The following is a 19,617-nucleotide window of genomic DNA, read 5'->3' on the forward strand; positions in this document are numbered from 1 at the left end:
CTTGTGTGCCATTTTCCTCTGCAAAGATGAAAGCATAACTTTTTAGAGAGGGTGTCTTTCTGTAGGGTGGGACATATACAGCTGATCATATTTACAATTGCAATTCCATTGAATAAATGAAAATATCACTTACGCTAACTACTTGACCAAGATCCTTGCCACTTCTTTTTAGACTGGTCTCCAGATCTCGTGGTGGTCACCATTGCACAGTAATCTTCTGCAAGTTGTGTTATGCATGTAAACCTGTAAATACCATGTCTAACCACCAGACGGCTTATCCCCTGCAGTCCCAAGGGATCCCACAATTCCTTGGGAGCAAGCACCTGTATCTAAGGGGGCCTCACAGGCTGGAGAGGCACTCTGAGATCTGTAATAAGGTCACACCTTACTTTGAGCTTGCAGTATCTAGTCTGACACTTTATTGAAGACATAACAATTGGCGATGAGATACAGATGATGAACCCCACCGCAACAAAGCAGAGAACCGTAGGCATCCTGGAGAAATTTTTGGAGGGAGATGATTGGGAAATCTTCATGGAGCGATCGACCAATACTTCATGGCCAACGAGCTGGAAGGAGAAGCGAATGCTGCCAAACGAAGGGCAATCCTCCTCACCGTTTGCGGGGCATCAACGTATGGCCTCATGAAAAAACTGCTCGCTCCAGCGAAACCCACAGAAAAGTCGTACGCTGAATTGTGCACACTGGTCCGGGAGCATCCACACCCGAAGGGAATAGCGTCGGAGGTGCGTGGAGAGACCAATAAAAGGCCACGAGGTTGGGCGGTGCATCGCTGAGTCGGGAGCAGCATCGGAGGTGCATGGAGAGGCATGCTTGTGGAGCTACAGGGAGAAGGCAAAAAAGAAGTAGAAAGAAATAGAAAGGTGACATCACAGCCAAGGGGGTAAGTGATTGGTTGGTGATTGGTGAGTAGTTTTTCTTTTTTCTCTTCTATAACAGTGAGTAAACTTTAGCATTGTTGTTGTCAATTTAAGTATATCTAAGGGTTAAGTCATGGCAGGGGAGCTCGGTCACGTGATATGCTCCTCCTGTACCATGTGGGAACTCAGGGACACTTCCGGTGTCCCCGACGACTATGTGTGCAGGAAGTGACTCCGCCTCCAGCTCCTGGCGGTCCACGTTGCGGAATTGGAGCTGAGGGTGGATTCACTGCTGTTGAGGGGGATGACTCATCAGGAGAGGGCAGCAGCAGCCAAGTTCATGGCACCGTGGCTGGCTCTGTTGCACAGGAGGGCAGGAAAAAGAGTGGGCGAGCGATAGTGATAGGGGATTCAATTGTAAGGGGAATAGATAGGCGTTTCTGCGGCCGCAACCGAGACTCCAGGATGGTATGTTGCCTCCCTGGTGCAAGGGTCAAGGATGTCTCGGAGCGGGTGCAGGACATTCTAAAAAGGGAGGGAGAACAGTCAGTTGTCGTGGTGCATGTTGGTACCAACGACATAGGTAAAAAAAGGGATGAGGTCCTACGAAATGAATTTAAGGAGCTAGGAGCTAAATTAAAAAGTAGGACCTCAAAAATAGTAATCTCTGGATTGCTACCAGTGCCACGTGCTAGTCAGAGTAGGAATCGCAGGATAGCTCAGATGAATACGTGGCTTGAGCAATGGTGCAGCAGGGAGGGATTCAAATTCCTGGGGCATTGGAACCGGTTCTGGGGGAGGTGGGACCAGTACAATCCGGACGGTCTGCACCTGGGCAGAATCGGAACCAATGTCCTTGGGGGAGTGTTTGCTAGTGCTGTTGGGGAGGAGTTAAACTAATATGGCAGGGGAATGGGAACCAATGCAGGGAGATAGATGGAAACAAAAATGAGGCAAAAGCAAAAGACAGAAAGGAGATGAGGAAAAGTGGAGGGCAGAGAAACCCAAGGCAAAGAACAAAAAGGGCCATTGTACAGCAAAATTCTAAAAGGACAGAGGGTGTTAAAAAAACAAGCCTAAAGGCTTTGTGTCTTAATGCAAGGAGTATCCGCAATAAGGTGGATGAATTAACTGTGCAAATAGATGTTAACAAATATGATGTGATTGGGATTACGGAGACGTGGCTCCAGGATGATCAGGGCTGGGAACTCAACATCCAGGGGTATTCAACATTCAGGAAGGATAGAATAAAAGGAAAAGGAGGTGGGTAGCATTGCTGGTTAAGGAGGAGATTAAGGCAATAGTTAGGAAGGACATTAGCTTGGATGATGTGGAATCTATATGGGTAGAGCTGCAGAACACCAAAGGGCAAAAAACGTTAGTGGGAGTTGTGTACAGACCTCCAAACAGTAGTAGTGATGTTGGGGAGGGCATCAAACATGAAATTAGGGGTGCGTGCAATAAAGGTGCAGCAGTTATAATGGGTGACTTTAATATGCACATAGATTGGGCCAACCAAACTGGAAGCAATACGGTGGAGGAGGATTTCCTGGAGTGCATAAGGGATGGTTTTTTAGACCAATATGTCGAGGAACCAACTAGGGGGGAGGCCATCTTAGACTGGGTGTTATGTAATGAGAGAGGATTAATTAGCAATCTCGTTGTGCGAGGCCCCTTGGGGAAGAGTGACCATAATATGGTGGAATTCTGCATTGGGATGGAGAATGAAACAGTTAATTCAGAGACCATGGTCCAGAACTTAAAGAAGGCTAACTTTGAAGGTATGAGGCGTGAATTGGCTGGGATGGATTGGCGAATGATACTTAAGGGGTTGACTGTGGATGACTGTGGATGGGCAATGGCAGACATTTAGAGACCGCATGGATGAACTACAACAATTGTACATTCCTGTCTGGCATAAAAATAAAAAAGGGAAGGTGGCTCAACCGTGGCTATCAAGGGAAATCAGGGATAGTATTAAAGCCAAGGAAGTGGCATATAAATTGGCCAGAAATAGCAGCGAACCTGGGGACTGGGAGAAATTTAGAACTCAGCAGAGGAGGACAAAGGGTTTGATTAGGGCAGGGAAAATGGAGTATGAGAAGAAGCTTGCAGGGAACATTAAGACGGATTGCAAAAGTTTCTATAGATATGTAAAGAGAAAAAGGTTAGTAAAGACAAACGTAGGTCCCCTGCAGTCAGAATCAGGGGAAGTCATAACAGGGAACAAAGAAATGGCGGACCAATTGAACAAGTACTTTGGTTCGGTATTCACGAAGGAGGACACAAACAACCTTCCGGTTATAAAAGGGGTCGGGGGGTCTAGCAAGGAGGAGGAACTGAGGGAAATCCTTATTAGCCAGGAAATTGTGTTGGGGAAATTGATGGGATTGAAGGCCGATAAATCCCCAGGGCCTGATGGACTGCATCCCAGAGTACTTAAGGAGGTGGCCTTGGAAATAATGGATGCGTTGACAGTCATTTTCCAACATTCCATTGACTCTGGATCAGTTCCTATAGAGTGGAGGGTAGCCAATGTAACCCCACTTTTTAAAAAAGGAGGGAGAGAGAAAACAGGGAATTATAGACCGGTCAGCCTGACATCGGTAGTGGGTAAAATGATGGAATCAATTATTAAGGATGTCATAGCAGTGCATTTGGAAAGAGGTGACTTGATAGGTCCAAGTCAGCATGGATTTGTGAAAGGGAAATCATGCTTGACAAATCTTCTGGAATTTTTTGAGGATGTTTCCAGTAAAGTGGACAAGGGAGAACCAGTTGATGTGGTATATTTGGACTTTCAGAAGGCGTTCGACAAGGTCCCACACAAGAGATTGATGTGCAAAGTTAGAGCACATGGGATTGGGGGTAGTGTACTGACATGGATTGAGAACTGGTTGTCAGACAGGAAGCAAAGAGTAGGAGTAAATGGGTACTTTTCAGAATGGCAGGCAGTGACTAGTGGGGTACCGCAAGGTTCTGTACTGGGGCCCCAGCTGTTTACACTGTACATTAATGATTTAGATGAGGGGATTAAATGTAGTATCTCCAAATTTGCGGATGACACTAAGTTGGGTGGCAGTGTGAGCTGCGAGGAGGATGCTGTGAGGCTGCAGAGCGACTTGGATAGGTTAGGTTAGTGGGCAAATGCATGGCAGATGAAGTATAATGTGGATAAATGTGAGGTTATCCACTTTGGTGGTAAAAACAGAGAGACAGACTATTATCTGAATGGTGACAGATTAGGAAAAGGGGAGGTGCAAAGAGACCTGGGTGTCATGGTACATCAGTCATTGAAGGTTGGCATGCAGGTGCAGCAGGCGGTTAAGAAAGCAAATGGCTTGTTGGCCTTCATAGCAAGGGGATTTGAGTACAGGGGCAGGGAGGTGTTGCTACAGTTGTACAGGGCATTGGTGAGGCCACACCTGGAGTATTGTGTACAGTTTTGGCCTCCTAACCTGAGGAAGGACATTCTTGCTATTGAGGGAGTGCAGCGAAGGTTCACCAGACTGATTCCCGGAATGGCGTTCCTGACCTATCAAGAAAGACTGGATCAACTGGGCTTGTATTCACTGGAGTTCAGAAGAATGAGAGGGGACCTCATAGAAACATTTAAAATTCTGACGGGGTTAGACAGGTTAGATGCAGGAAGAATGTTCCCAATGTTGGGGAAGTCCAGAACCAGAGGTCACAGTCTAAGGATAAGGGGTAAGCCATTTAGGACCGAGATGCGGAGGAACTTCTTCACCCAGAGAGTGGTGAACCTGTGGAATTCTCTACCACAGAAAGTTGTTGAGGCCAATTCACTAAATATATTCAAAAAGGAGTTAGATGAGGTCCTTACTACTAGGGGGATCAAGGGGTATGGCGAGAAAGCAGGAATGGGGTACTGAAGTTGAATGTTCAGCCATGAACTCAATGAATGGCGGTGCAGGCTAGAAGGGCCGAATGGCCTACTCCTGCACCTATTTTCTATGTTTCTATGTTTCTATCCGCGATGCTGAGAATGACGTGAGTAGCACATGTAGCGAGTTGGTCTTACCGCAGGTGAAGGGTCCACAGCCAGATAGGGAATGGAAGGCCAGCAGGAAGAGCAGTGCAAGGAAGGTAGTGCAGGGGTCCCCGGCAGTCATTCCCCTGCAAAACAGATACACCACTTTGAGTACTGTTGAGGGGGATGACTCATCAGGGGAGGGCAGCAGCAGCCAAGTTCATGGCACCGTGGCTGGTTTTGCTGCACAGGAGGGCAGGAAAAAGTGTGGGAGAGTGCTAGTGATAGGGGATTCAATTGTAAGGGGAATAGATAGGTGTTTCGACAGCCGCAACCGATTCTCCAGGATGGTATGTTGTCTCCCTGGTGCAAGGGTCAAGGATGTCTCGGAACGGGTGCAGGACATTCTGAAAAGGGAGGGTGAACAGCCAGTTGTCGTGGTGCACATTGGTACCAAAGATACAGGTTAAAAAAAAGGGATGAGGTCCTACGAGAAGAATTTAAGAAGCTAGGAGCTAAATTTAAAAAGTAGGACCTCAAAAGTAGTAATCTCAGGATTGCTACCAGTGCCACGTGCTAGTCAAAGTAGGAATCGCAGGACAGCTCAGATGAATATCTGGTGCAGCAGGGAGGGATTCAAATTCCTGGGGCATTGGAACCGGTTCTGGGGGAGGTGGGACCAGTACAAACCGGATGGTCTGCACCTGGGCAGGACCGGAACCAATGCCCTTGGGGGAGTGTTTGCTAGTGCTGTTGGGGAGGAGTTAAACTAATATGGCAGGGGAATGGGAACCAATACAGGGAGACAGAGGGAAACAAAATGGAGACAGAAGCAAAAGACAGAAAGGAGATGAGTAAAAGTGGAGGGCAGAGAAACTCAAGGCAAAAAACAAAAAGGGCCACTGTACAGCAAAATTCTAAAGGGTCAAAATGTAATAAAAAGGCAAGCATGAAAGCTCGGTGCCTCAATGCGAGGAGTATTCGGAACCCAGGAGAGGGCTTGAGCTAGTTAGAGTGGGTGAGAGCTCAGATGAACAGGACCCCAAGAAAGAATGCAAAAGGCAGGAGGCAACAGAGCAGAGTAGCACTGGGGTAAGTGTAAACCACAAGGTGATAGGAAGGGACAATATGTATGAATATAAAGAGACTGCAGGGGGGTCAAAACTAAAAATCATGGTTTAACAACTAGTATTAAAACACTCTACCTAAACGCACACAGCATTCAAAATAAAGTAAATGAGTTGACGGCACAAATCATTATCAATGGGTATGATTTAGTGGCCATTGCTGAAACGTGGTTGTAGGGTGGCCAAGACTGGGAATTAAACATACAGGGGTACCTGACAATTTGGAAAGATGGACAAGAAGGGAAAGGAGGTGGGGTAGCTCTGTTAATAAAGGACGATATCAGGGAAGTTGTGAGAGATGATATTGGCTCCAATGAACAAAATGTTGAATCATTGTGGGTGGAGATTAAAGATGGTAAGGGAAAAAAGTCACTGGTGGGCGTAGTTTATAGGCCCCCAAATAATAACTTCACGGTGGGGCGGACAATAATCAAGGGAATAATGGAGGCATGTGAAAAAGGAACGGCAGTAATCATGGGGGATTTTAACCTCCATATCGATTGGTCAAATCAAATCGCACGGGGTAGCCTTGAGGAGGAATTCATAGAATGCATACGGGATTGTTTCTTAGAACAGTATGTTACAGAACCTACAAGGGAGCAAGCTATCCTGTGTAATGAGACAGGAATAATAAACGATCTCCAAGTAAAAGATCCTCTCGGAATGAGTGATCACAGTATGGTTGAATTTATAATACAGATTGAGGGTGAGGAAGTCGTGTCTCAAATTAGCGTACTATCCTTAAACAAAGGGGACTACAGTGGGATGAGGGCAGAGTTGGCTAAAGTAGACTGGGAACACAGACTAAACGGTGGCACAATTGAGGAACAGTGGAGGACTTTATAGGAACTCTTTCATAGTGCTGAACAAAAATATATTCCAGTGAAAACGAAGGGTGGTAAGAGAAGGGATAACCAGCCATGGATAACCAAGGAAATAAAGGCAAGTATCAAATTAAAAACCAATGCGTATAAGGTGGCCAAGGTTAGTGGGAAACTAGAAGATTGGTAAAATTTTAAACGACAGCAAAGAATGACTAAGAAAGCAATAAAGGAAAGATAGATTACGAAAATTAACTTACGCAAAACATAAAAACAGATAGTAAAAGCTTTTACCGATATATAAAACGGAAAAGAGTGAATAAAGTAAATGTTGGTGCCCTAGAAGATGAGAAAGGGGATTTAATAATGGGAAATGTGGAAATGGCTGAGACCTTAAACAATTATTTTGCTTCGGTCTTCACAGTGGAAGACACAAAAACCATGCCAAAAATTGCTGTTCACGGGAATGTGGGAAGGGAGGACCTTGAGATAATCACTATCACTAGGGGGTTAGTGCTGGACAGGCTAATGGGACTCAAGGTAGACAAGTCCTCTGGTCCTGATGAAATGCATGCCGGTGTATTAAAAGAGATGGCGGAAGTTATAGCAGATGCATTCGTTATAATCTACCAAAATTCTCTGGACTCTGGCGAGGTACCAGCGGATTGGAAAGCAGCTAATGTAACGCCTCTGTTCAAAAAAGGGGCAGACAAAAGGCAGGTAAGTATAGGCCGGTTAGTTTAACATCTGTAGTGGGGAAAATGCTTGAAGCTATCATTAAGGAAGAAATAGCGGGACATCTAGATAGGAATAATGCAATCAAGCAGACGCAACATGGATTCATGAAGGGGAAAATCATGTTTAACAAATTTACTGGAATTCTTTGAGGATATAACAAGCATGATGGATAGAGGTGTACCGATGGATGTGGTGTATTTAGATTTCCAAAAGGCATTTAATAAGGTGCCACACAAAAGGTTACTGCAGAAGATAAAGGTACGCTAAGTCGGAGGAAATGTATTAGCATGGATCGAGAATTGGCTAGCTAACAGAAAGCAGAGAGTCAGGATAAATGGGTCCTTTTCAGGTTGGAAATCGGTGGTTAGTGGTGTGCCACAGGGATCGGTGCTGGGACCACAACTGTTTACAATATACATAGATGACCTGGAAGAGGGGACAGAGTGTAGTGTAACAAAATTTGCAGATGACACAAAGATTAGTGGGAAAGCGGGTTGTGTAGAGGACACAAGAGAGGCTGCAAAGAGATTTAGATAGGTTAAGCGAATGGGCTAAGCTTTGGCAGATGGAATACAATGTCGGGAAATGTGAGGTCATCCACCTTGGGAAAAAAAAACAGTAAAAGGGACTATTATTTGAATGGGGAGAAATTACAACATGCTGCAGTGCAGAGGGACCTGGGGGTCCTTGTGTATGAAACTCTTTTGAGTTCCTTGTGTATGAATCCCAAAAAGTTAGTTTGCAGGTGCAACAGGTAATCAGGAAGGTGAATGGAATGTTGGCCTTCATTGCGAGAGGGATGGAGTACAAAAGCAGGGAGGTCCTGCTGCAACTGTACAGGGTATTGGTGAGGCCGCACCTGGAGTACTGTGTGCAGTTTTGGTCACCTTACTTAAGGAAGGATATATTAGCTTTGAAGGGGATAGAGAGAGCTGATTCCGGAGATGAGGGGGTTACCTTATGATGATAGATTGAGTAGACTGGGTCTTTACTCGTTGGAGTTCAGAAGGATGAGGGGTGATCTTATCGAAACATTTAAAATAATGAAAGGGATAGACAAGATAGAGACAGAGAGGTTGTTTCCACTGGTCGGGGAGACTAGAACTAGGGGGCACAGCCTCAAACTGCGGGGAAGCCAATTTAAAACCGAGTTGAGAATGAATTTCTTCTCCCAGAGGGTTGTGAATCTGTGGAATTCTCTGTCCCAGGAAGCAGTTGAGGCTAGCTCATTGAATGTATTCAAATCACAGATAGATAGATTTTTAACCAATAAGGGAATTAAGGGTTATGGGGAGCGGGTGGGTAAGTGGAGCTGAGTCCATGGCCAGATCAGCCATGATCTTGTTGAATGGCGGAGCAGGCTCGAGGGGCTAGATGGCCTACTCCTGTTCCTAATTCTTATGTTCTTATGGTAAAGCCTTCTGATGGCAAGGTATCAGTTCTGCACTTACAAGTGGTCTGAAGGCCAGCAAGTTGCGAGCCACGTCGCTAAGCTAAGGCCCTTGCAGGATTTGAAGGACACTTGGTAAACATGCTCAGGGACTTCCTTGTACTTGGCATTGGCCATGAAGTAATACTTCGCAAACTTTTGACTGTAACGTTGTTTTCAAATCGAAATGTACAGGGCAGCACTTATACGCCTGCAGCTGCACGTCCGCAGATGACTCAGAGTCCACCATCAAGGGTGGTGATTATAAGGCCATTAACACCTTGTTGGCGCTGCGGGGATGATCATCGTTCCCATTCATGCCGCTTCAAAGGATACATTTGCAAGGGCTGTGGAACAAAGAGACACCTCCAATGTATGTGCAGGCAAGCTGCAAACCCTGCTAATCCTGCAAACCACCATATTGCAGAGGAGGACAGATCCACGGTGGATCACGACGAACCACAGCCTCACACTGAGGAGGCAGAGGTATATAGGGTGCACACATTTACCACAAAGTGTCCCCAGATAATGCTGAAGTTTGAATTAAATGGACTCCCGGTGTCAATGGAGCTGGACACGGGCACAAGGCAGTCCATAATGAGCAAAAAGACTTTCGATAAATTGTGATGCAGCAAGGCCTCAAGGCCAGTCCTGACTCCCATTCGTACTTAACTAAGAACGTACATAATGGAACTGATTCCCGTAATTGGCAGTGCTACTGTAAAAGTCTCCTACAAAGGAACAGTGCACGAGCTACTGCTCTGGGTGGTACCGGGCAATGGCCCCACACTGTTCAGCAGGAGCTGGCTGGGAAAGATACGCTGGAACTGGGACGATGTCCGAGCGATTTCGTCCTTCGATGACACCTCGTGCCCAGGTCCTAAACAAATCCCCCTCGCTGTTCGAACAAGGCATTGGGAATTTCCAAGGAGCAAAAGTGCAGATCCATTTGATTCCGGGGGCGCCACCCATCTATCAGAAGGCGAGAGTGGTACCTTACATGATGAGATCGAGCTGGACAGGCTGCAATGAGAGGGCATCATTTTGCCGATCGAATTCAGTGAGTGGGCAGTCCAATTGTTTCAGTCCTCAAGGGAGAAGGCACCGTAAGAATCTGTGCTGATTACAAAGTAACTATCAATCGTTTCTCATAGCAGAATCAATACCCACTACCAATGGCAGACAACCTATTTGCGATGCTGGCGGGAAGGAAAACATTCACAAAGCTGGACTTGACCTCGGCCTACATGACGCAGGAGCTGGAGGAATCATCGAAAGGCCTCAATTGCATCAATACGCATAAAGGTCGCTTCATTTACAACAGATGCCCGTTTGGGATTCGATTGGCCGAGGCAATATTCCAGAGAAACATGGAAAGCTTGCTGAAGTCGGTCCCGCGCATCATGGTCTTCCAGGACGAAATCTTGGTTACAGGTTGGGACACCATTGAGCACCTGCAGAAGGTTCTTAGTCGGCTCAATCGTGTGGGGCTCAGGCTAAAACGCTGGAAGTGCATTTTCGTGGTGCCTGAAGTGGAGTTCCTGGGGTGAAGAATCACGGTGGACAGCATCAGGCCCACCGATTCGAAGATGGAGGCAATCAAGATGGCACCGAGACCACAGAACGTGACGGAGGTGCGGTCGTTTCTAGGACTCCTGAACTATTTTGGGAACTTCTTACTGTGTCTTAGCACATTGTTAGAACCCCTGCACTCTTTACTGTGTAAAGGAGATGAATGGGTATGGGGTAAAAGCCAAGAAAATGCCTTTGTGAAAGCTAGGAAGCTGTTATGTTCAAATAAATTGCTTGTGTTGTATGATCCATGTAAGCGGTTGGTACTAGCATGTGATGCGTCATCGTATGGAGTCAGGTGTGTATTGCAACAAGCTAATGAATTTGGGAAATAGCAACCAGTTGCTTATGCATCCAGAAGTCTGTCTAAGGCTGAGAGGGCCTACAGTATGATCGAAAAAGAAGCATTAGCGTGTGTTTACGGGTTAAAGAAAATGCATCAATATCTGTTCGAGCTCAAATTTGAATTGGAAACCGACCATAAGCCACTTATATCCGTCTTTTCTGAAAGCAAGGGGATAAATACGAATGCATCGGCCCGCATCCAGAGATGGGCGCTCACGTTGTCCACACACAACTATGCCATCCGCCACATGCCAGGCACAGAAAACTGTGCCTATGCTCTCAGTAGGCTGCCATTGCCCACCACAGGGGTGGAAATGGCACAGCCCGCAGATTTAGTTATGGTAATGGAAGCATTCGAGAGTGAGCAATCACCTGTTACCACCTAATAAATTAGAACCTGGACGAGCCAGGATCCCTTACTGTCCTTAATAAAAAACTGTGTGCTCCACGGGAGTTGGTCTAGTGTCCCATTAGAGATGCAGGAAGAAATAAAGCCGTACCAGTGGCGCAGAGGTGAAATGTCTATACAGGCAGACTGCCTCCTATGGGGTAATCTGGTCGTGGTGCCAAAAAAGGGCAAGGACATCTTCATTAGTGATCTCCACAGCACTCACCCAGGCATCGTAATGATGAAAGCCAGAGCCCACGTATGGTTGCCCGGTATTGATGCAGACTTAGAGTCCTGCGTGCACAAATGTAATTCATATTCACAGTTAAGCAATGCACCCAGGGAGGCGCCACTAAGTTTATGGTCCTGGACCTCCAAACCGTGGTCCAGGGTCCATGTCGACTATGCAGGCCCATTCTTGGGAAAAATGTCCTTAGTGGTTGTAGATGCATACTCCAAATGGATAGAATGTGTGATAATGTCGGCAGGCATGCCTGCTGCCAGCATTGAAAGCCTACGGGCCATGTTTGCCACGCACGGCCTGCTTGAAATCCTAGTCAATGTCAACGGGCCGTGCTTTACCAGTGCCGAGTTCAAGGAATTCATGACCCGCAATGGGATCAAACATGTCACATCTGCCCTGTTTAAACCAGTCAGAACGAGCAGTTCAAACAATCAAGCAGAGCTTGAAAAGGGTAACTTAAGGCTCACTGCAGACTCGCTTATCCCGAGTCCTGCTGATTTACCGCACAAGACCCCACTCGCTCACTGGGGTCTCTCCCGTTGAACTGCTCATGGAAGGGGCACTTAAGACAAGGCTCTCGTTCGTCCACCCTTATCTACATGATCAGGTAGAGAGCAGGCGGCTTCAACAGAATACATATCATGATCGTGCAAATGTGTCACACGAAATTGAGATAAATGATCCTGTATTTGTGTTGAACAATGGACAAGGTCCCAAGTGGCTTCCTAATACTGTTTTGGCCAAAGAGGGAAGTAGGGTATTTGTGGTCAAATTCTGAAATGGACTCACCTGCAGGAAACACTTGGACCAAACCAAATTCAGATTTACAGACTATCCAAAACAACCCACAATAGAGACTACCTTTTTTGATCCTCCAACATCATCATAGGCAGTCCCTCGGAATAAAGGAAGACTTGCTTCCAAGTGAGTTCTTTGGTGGCTGAACAGTCCAATACATGAGCCACAGACTCTGTCACAAGTGGGACAGATCGTCATTGAGGGAAGGGGTGGGATGGGACTGGTTCACCGCACGCTCTTTCCACTGTCTATGCTTGATTTTTGCATGCTCTCGCCGTTGAGACTCGAGGTGCACAGCGCCCTCTCAGATGCACTTCCTCCACTTAGGGCGGTCTTGGGCCAAGGGACTCCCAGGTGTCAGTGAGGATGTTGCACTTTATCAGGGAGGCTTTGAAGATGTCCTTGTAGCGTTTCCACTGCCCACCTTTGGCTCGTTTGCCATGAAGAAGCTCTGAGTAGAGCACTTGCTTTGGGAGTCTCGTGTCTGGCATGCGGACTATGTGGCCTGCCCAGTGGAGCTGATCAAGTGTGGTCAGTGCATCAATGCTGAGGATGTTAGCCTGAGTGAGGATGCTGATGTTGGTGTGCCTGTCCTCCCAGGGGAGTTGTAAGATCTTGCGGAGACATCATTGGTGATATCAACTTGAGGTGTCTACTGTATATGGTCCATGTCTCTGAGCCATACAGGAGGGCAGGTATTACTACAGCCCTGTAGACCATGAGCTTGGTGGCAGTTTGAGGGGCCTGGTCTTCAAACACTTTTTTCCTCAGGTGACCGAAGGCTGCACTGACGCACTGGAGGCGGTGTTGGATCTCGTTGTCGATGTCTGCTCTTGTTGATAGGAGGCTCCCGAGATATGGGAAGTGGTCCACGGTGTCCAGGGCCGCGCTGTGGATCTTGATAACTGGGGGGCAGTGCTGTGCGGTGAGGACAGGCTGGTGGAGGACCTTTGTCTTACGGATGCTTAGCACAAGGCCCATGCTTTCGTACGCCACAGTAAGTACGTCGACTATGTCCTGGAGTTCAGCCTCTGTGTGTGCGCAGACGCAGGCGTCGTCCACGTTCTGTAGCTCGATGACAGAGGTTGGGATGGTCTTGGATCTGGCCTGGAGGCGGCGCAGGTTGAACAGGTTCAAATTGGTTCTGTAGTTTAGTTCCACTCCAGCGGGGAGTTTGTTGACTGTGAGGTGGAGCATGGTGGCGAGAAAGATGAAGAGAGTTGGGGCGATGACGCAGCCCTGTTTGACCCCGGTCTGGATGTGAATTGGGTCTGTGTTGAATCCGTTGGTAAGGATCACGGCCTGCATGTCGTCGTGGAGCAGGCGGAGGATGATGATGAACTTTTGGTGGTATCCGAAACGGAGGAGGACACTCCAGAGACCCTCGCGGTTGACAGTGTCAAAGGCCTTTGTAAGGTCGAAGAAGGTCATGTATAAGGGCTGGCGCTGTTCTCTGCATTTTTGCTGTAGCTGTCACGTTGCAAAAATCATGTCCGTTGTGCCCCGTAGGGGACGAAATCCGCACTGTGACTCTGGGAGGAGCTCCTCGGCCATGGGAAGAAGACGGTTGAGTACTCCTCTACGACGACTTTCCCAGTGGCTGATAGCAGGGAGATTCCTCTGTAGCTGCCGCAGTCAGACTTGACCCCTTTTTTTAAAGATGGTCACGATTACTGCATTGGAGATCCCCTGGCATGCTCTCCTCTCTCCAGATGATAGAGATGATGTTGTGCATTCGTGGCAGCAGTACCCCTCCACCAAACTTTAATGCCTCAGCAGGGATTCTATCCGCACCCGTAGCCTTCTTGTTTTTGAGCTGTCTTATGGCTTTTTCTACCTCATGCAGTGTTGGGGTCTCACTGAGGTGGTAGCGGGTAGCATGCTGCGGGATGGAGTCGAGAACACTCCATCACTCCAAGCACTTGACTATGTCATCGTACGAGCCAGGGATCGCAAGGATGTGCGCATCACCCGTGCTATGACAGGAGCCAATGCCTGCTAGACGAACCACCGCCTAATCCAATCCATCACCGACATCAACATAGCCCCAAAGTGGAGGGGTCAACAGAAGCAGTGCCGCAAAAAGGTGAATGCCAGAGCACTTAAGGACCCAGCTAAGTGAACCCTATACAGCCAGCGCCTCACAACCAACCTGGCATGCCTTGACAACCCTGAGACGCAGAATGCCCACAGCGCTTGGTTTGCCCTCCAGGCCTCCATAACCAATGCCTGCAAAGAGACACTCGGTTACTCAACCAGGAAGCACCAGAACTGGTTTGATGAGAATGATCAGGAGATCCAAGAGCTAATAGATCGCAAGCGCAGGCCGTTTCTGAGCTTTAAACAACAATCCAATGTGGCAACAGCAAAACAGCATTACAGACGGCTCAAGGCTGAGGTCCAACAAAAAAACAGAGACCTAAAGAACAGGTGGTGGATGAAAAAAGCACAGGAGATATAGCAGCTGTCCAACAACCATAATGTGCGAGGATTCTTCATCGCAGTCAAGGCCACCTACGGGCCAAACACCCAAGGTCCCACCCGACTGCTGGCCAAGACTGGGGAAACACTCATTAAAGACACCGAGGCAGTCAGGGGCCGCTGGAAGGAGCACTTCGAAGATCTCTTCAATTGAGACTCTGCCTTTGACTCAAGTGTTCTCGAGTCCACTCCAACACACACACACAGTGGCAACCAACCCAGCGGTTGATCACAATGCAGAACCCATCACCCGCAGCAGCCCAGCAGGACTCACCACCCCAGCAAGGCCAGTTGCACAGCAGCCCAGTGAGGTCCCAACAAACGACTCACCAAAACCAACATTTGCACCGAGACGATCAACCAGGGAAAGGAAGGCCCCAGATTGACTCACATTGTAAATAGTATTGATTTTTTTTGGGGGGGAGGGTGGGGGAGTGTTGTTATGTATGTAAACCTGTAAATATCATGTCTAATCACCAGAGGGCTTATCCCCTGAAATCTCAAGGGATCCCACAATCCCTTGGGAGCACCTGTATATAAGGAGGCCTCACAGGCTAGAGAGGCACTCTGAGATCTGCAATAAAGAACTACGGTCACACCTTACTTTGAGCTTGCAGTATCTAGTCTGACCCTTTATTCAAAACAGGGTTTCTTTATTTCTTTGGGTGGAACTTTTATGTGACCTCTGCTGGTGTCCAGCTCCTGCCATCTGTTTGCAATCACAGTAGCTAGTGCGTCCACTTCTTCCTGTAAGAAATTCTTGGTCCTTGCACCGTGTTACATAGTGTACTGCAGCAGCTGCGATTTTTCCAATGCTTTCACGCTGCACTTGTAACACACACAACTGGCTCTTTAAAAATGGCCAATTGCCAACTCGGAGCTGTACTGCGCATGCACGGCCATCGCAACAATGTCAGAAACGTAATTATTTTTTCCGCGCATGCGCAGAAGGTTTTTCGGTGCAGACAACAGGCTCCACCCCCCAAGGCGACTGGACATGCTGCGCGGCACCAAATTCAACTTATAGATCGGGGAAATTTTGGCAAATTATTTCTGCCGCATTTCTGGCCGAGAAAAATGGGCATAACTCTGGCAATACTTCAGAAAACGGGCTTGGGCAAAATTGAGCCAAAATGTTCACGGGGTTGGGGGTAATATTGGCTAACAGAAAACAGACAGTCGGGATAAACGGGTAATTTTCAGGTTGGCAAACAGCCGCAGGGATCAGTGCTGGGACCTCAACTATTTATAATCTACATTAATAACGGATGAAGGGACCGACTGTAATGTGGCCAAGTTTGCTGATGATACAAAGATAGGTGGGAAAGCAAATTGTGAGGAAGACACAAAAAATTTGCAAAGTGATATAGACAGGCTAAGTGAGTGGGCAAAAATTTGGCCAATGAACATAGTGTAGGAAAATGTGAGGTTATCCACTTTGGGGAAAAAAAATATAGAAAAGCAGATTATCATTTAAATGGAGAAAAATTGCAAAGTGCTCCAGTACAGAGGGACCTGGGGGTCCTTGTGCATGAAACACAAAAAATTAGTATGCATGTACTGCAAGTAATCAGGAAGTCAAATGGAATGTTGGCCTTTATCGCAAGGGTGATAGAGTATAAAAGCAAGAGAAGTCCTGCAACAACTGTACAGGGTATTGGTGAGGCAGGGTATTGGTGAGGCCACACCTGGAGTACTGTGTGCAGTTTTGGTCTCCGTATTTAAGGAAGGATATACTTGCATTGGAGGCTGTTCAGAGAAAGTTAACGAGGTTGATTCTGGAGATGAGGGGGCTGACTTGTGAAGATAAGTTGAGTAGGTTGGATGTATACTCATTGGAGTGCAGAAGAATGAGAGGTGATCTTATTGCAACATATAAGATAATGAGAACTGAACAAGTTAGATGCAGAGAGTATATTTCCACTCATAGGAGAAATCAAAACTAGGAAGCATCATCTCAGAATAAGGGGCCACCCATTAAAACTGGAATGAGGAATTTCTTCTCTCAGAGGGTTGTAAATCTGTGGAATTCTCTGCCCCAGAGAGCTGTGGAGGCTGGGTCATTGAATATATTTAAGGCAGAGATACACATTTTTGAGCGATAAGGGAATAAAGGGTTATGGGGAGCGGGCAGGGAAGTGGAAGAATCCATGATCAGATTAGCTATGATCTTATTAAATGACGGAGCAGGCTCGAGGAGTCAAATGGCCTACTCCTGCTCCTATTTCTTGTGTTCTGCTGTTCTGTGCTGAGGTCAGGAGGATGAGGAGGGATAACATACAATGGTCAAAGTTACAGAGAATGATGTTCATGATTTTAGGTAGGGATGCTTTTTTGTTATGGGGGGTGGAGGGATGGCAGGGCGGGGGATGCGGAAAAATGACTGAGGGTTTCAAACTGGGAGTTGTGGGAGAGATAAGCTTGGATCTGGGAGGTGAAATATATTCAAGACATTGGTGGTGAAAGGGACACTGATCTACCAGTAGTTATCAAGAGAGGTGAAGAGGGGAGTAATGAAGGCAGTTGTGAGAGGGATAAGACTAGGGCTTGAAGAGAGGGAACCATTTACAATTATATCAGCTAGGATGGAAACCAGGAAGGAAATTTAGCTGGTCAAGAGTTTAGAGGGAATGGGGTTTTGGGTGCAGGAAATAGATTTCTTGGACGAGATGAGATTAGAACAGTCGAGGAGGAAGATGAGAAAAAATTGAGGCTCTGAAAAAAAGAAAGACTTGCATTTATATAGGGCCTTTCATGACCACTAAACGTCCCAAGGCACTTTTCAGCCAATGAAGTACTTTTTAAAGTATAGTCACTGTTGTAATGTAGGAAACGTGGCATCCAATTTATGCACAAGCTCCCACTAACATCATCATCACCATGGTTGAATTTGTAATACAGATTGAGGGTGAGGAAGTAGTGTCTCAAACGACCGTACTATGCTTAAACAAAGGGGACTACAGTGGGATGAGGGCAGAGTTGGCTAAAGTAGACTAGGAACACAGACTAAATGGTGGCACAATTGAGGAACAGTGGAGGACTTTTATGGAGCTCTTTCATAGTGCTCAACAAAAATATATTCCAGTGAAAAAGAAGGGCAGTAAGAGAAGGGATAACCAGTCGTGGACAACCAACGAAATAAAGGAGAGTATCAAATTAAAAACCAATGCATATAAAGTGGCCAAGGTTAGTTGGAAGCGAGATGATTGGGAAAATTTTAAACGACAGCAAAGAATGACTAAGAAAGCAATAAAGAAAGGAAAGATGGATTACGAAAGTAAACAAACATAAAAACAGATAGTAAAAGCTTTTACCGATATTTAAAACGGAAAAGAGTGACTAAAGTAAATGTTGGTGCCTTAGAAGATGAGAAGGGGGATTTAATAATGGGAAATGTGGAAATGGCTGAGACCTTAAACATTTATTTTGCTTCGGTCTTCACAGTGGAAGACATGAAGGGGAAATCATGTTTAACTAATTTACTGGAATTCTTTGAGGATATAACGAGCATGGTGGATAGAGGTGTACTGATGGATGTGGTGTATTTAGATTTCCAAAAGGCATTCGATAAGGTGCCACACAAAAGGTTACTGCAGAAGATAAAGGTACGCGGAGTCAGAGGAAATGTATTAGCATGGATCGAGAATTGGCTAGCTAACAGAAAGCAGAGAGTCGGGATAAATGGGTCCTTTTCGGGTTGGAAATCGGTGGTTAGTGGTGTGCCACAGGGATCAGTGCTGGGACCACAACTGTTTACAATATACATAGATGATGTGGAAGAGGGGACAGAGTGTAGTGTAACATAATTTGCAGATGACACAAAGGTTAGTGGAAAGCGGGTTGTGTAGAGGACAGAGAGGCTGTAAAGAGATTTAGATAGGTTAAGCGAACGGGCTAAGGTTTGGCAGATGGAATACAATGTCAGAATATGTGAGGTCATCCACCTTGGAAAAAAAAACAGTAAAAGGGAATATTATTTGAATGGGGAGAAATTATAACATGCTGCGGTGCAGAGGGACCTGGGGTCTTTGTGCATGAAACTCTTTTGAGTTTACCTGTGAAAACATAAAACATGTATCCGTGCCACCCGACCTGGATGACACACACAAGACATTTACAAGGCCCTTTTTTTTTTTTTGGTTTTTTTTTTGTGTGTTTTTTTTTTGGCACTAAAATCAAATTTTTCCTTTTTTCCAGTGCCCCCTATAAAAGGAGAGGGGGACACTAAAAGTCTTTGTGCATGAATCCTAAAAAGTTAGTTTACAGGTGCAGCAGATAATCAGGAAGGTGAATGGAATGTTGGCCTTCATTGCGAGGGTTGGATTACAAAAGCAGGGAGGTTTTGCTGCAACTGTACAGGGAATTGGTGAGGCCGCACCTGGAGTACTGCATGCAGTTTTGGTCACCTTACTTAAGGAAGGATATACTAGCTTTGGAGGGGGTACAGAAATGATTCACTCGGCTAATTCCGGAGATGAGGGGGGTTACCTTATGATGATAGATTGAGTAGACTGGGTCTTTACTCGTTGGAGTTCAGAAGGATGAAGGGTGATCTTATAGAAACATTTAAAATAATGAAAGGGATAGACAAGATAGAGGCAGAGAGGTTGTTTCCACTGGTCGGAGAGACTAGAACTAGGGGGCACAGCCTCAAAAATACAGGGGAGCCAATTTAAAACCGAGTTGAGAAGGAATTTCTTCTCCCAGACGGTTGTAAATCTGTGGAATTCTCTGCCCAGGGAAGCAGTTGAGGCTAGCTCATTGAATGTATTCAAATCACAGAGAGATAGATTTTTAACCAA

General features: G+C 46.4%; 1 protein-coding gene across 7 annotated transcripts in view; it reads right to left on the reverse strand.

The window, feature by feature from the left end:
• LOC139227908 (acidic mammalian chitinase-like) overlaps positions 1-19,617 on the reverse strand; it is a 155,210-nt gene that overhangs the window by 109,670 nt on the left and 25,923 nt on the right. For 3 of the 7 annotated variants that reach the window (XM_070859053.1, XM_070859056.1, XM_070859051.1), the window contains exon 2: positions 617-842. The exons of 3 other annotated variants lie outside the window; for them this stretch is intronic. In XM_070859053.1, coding sequence (XP_070715154.1) covers positions 617-630 — 14 coding nt within the window. In that variant the 5' untranslated portion in view covers positions 631-842. Of the gene's footprint in view, positions 1-616; positions 843-4,923; positions 5,019-19,617 lie in introns of all 7 variants that reach the window. One more of the 7 variants, XM_070859052.1, reaches the window with a different exon arrangement.

Source organism: Pristiophorus japonicus, chromosome 17, assembly GCF_044704955.1.
Source record: "Pristiophorus japonicus isolate sPriJap1 chromosome 17, sPriJap1.hap1, whole genome shotgun sequence".
Classification (NCBI taxonomy): domain Eukaryota; kingdom Metazoa; phylum Chordata; class Chondrichthyes; family Pristiophoridae; genus Pristiophorus; species Pristiophorus japonicus.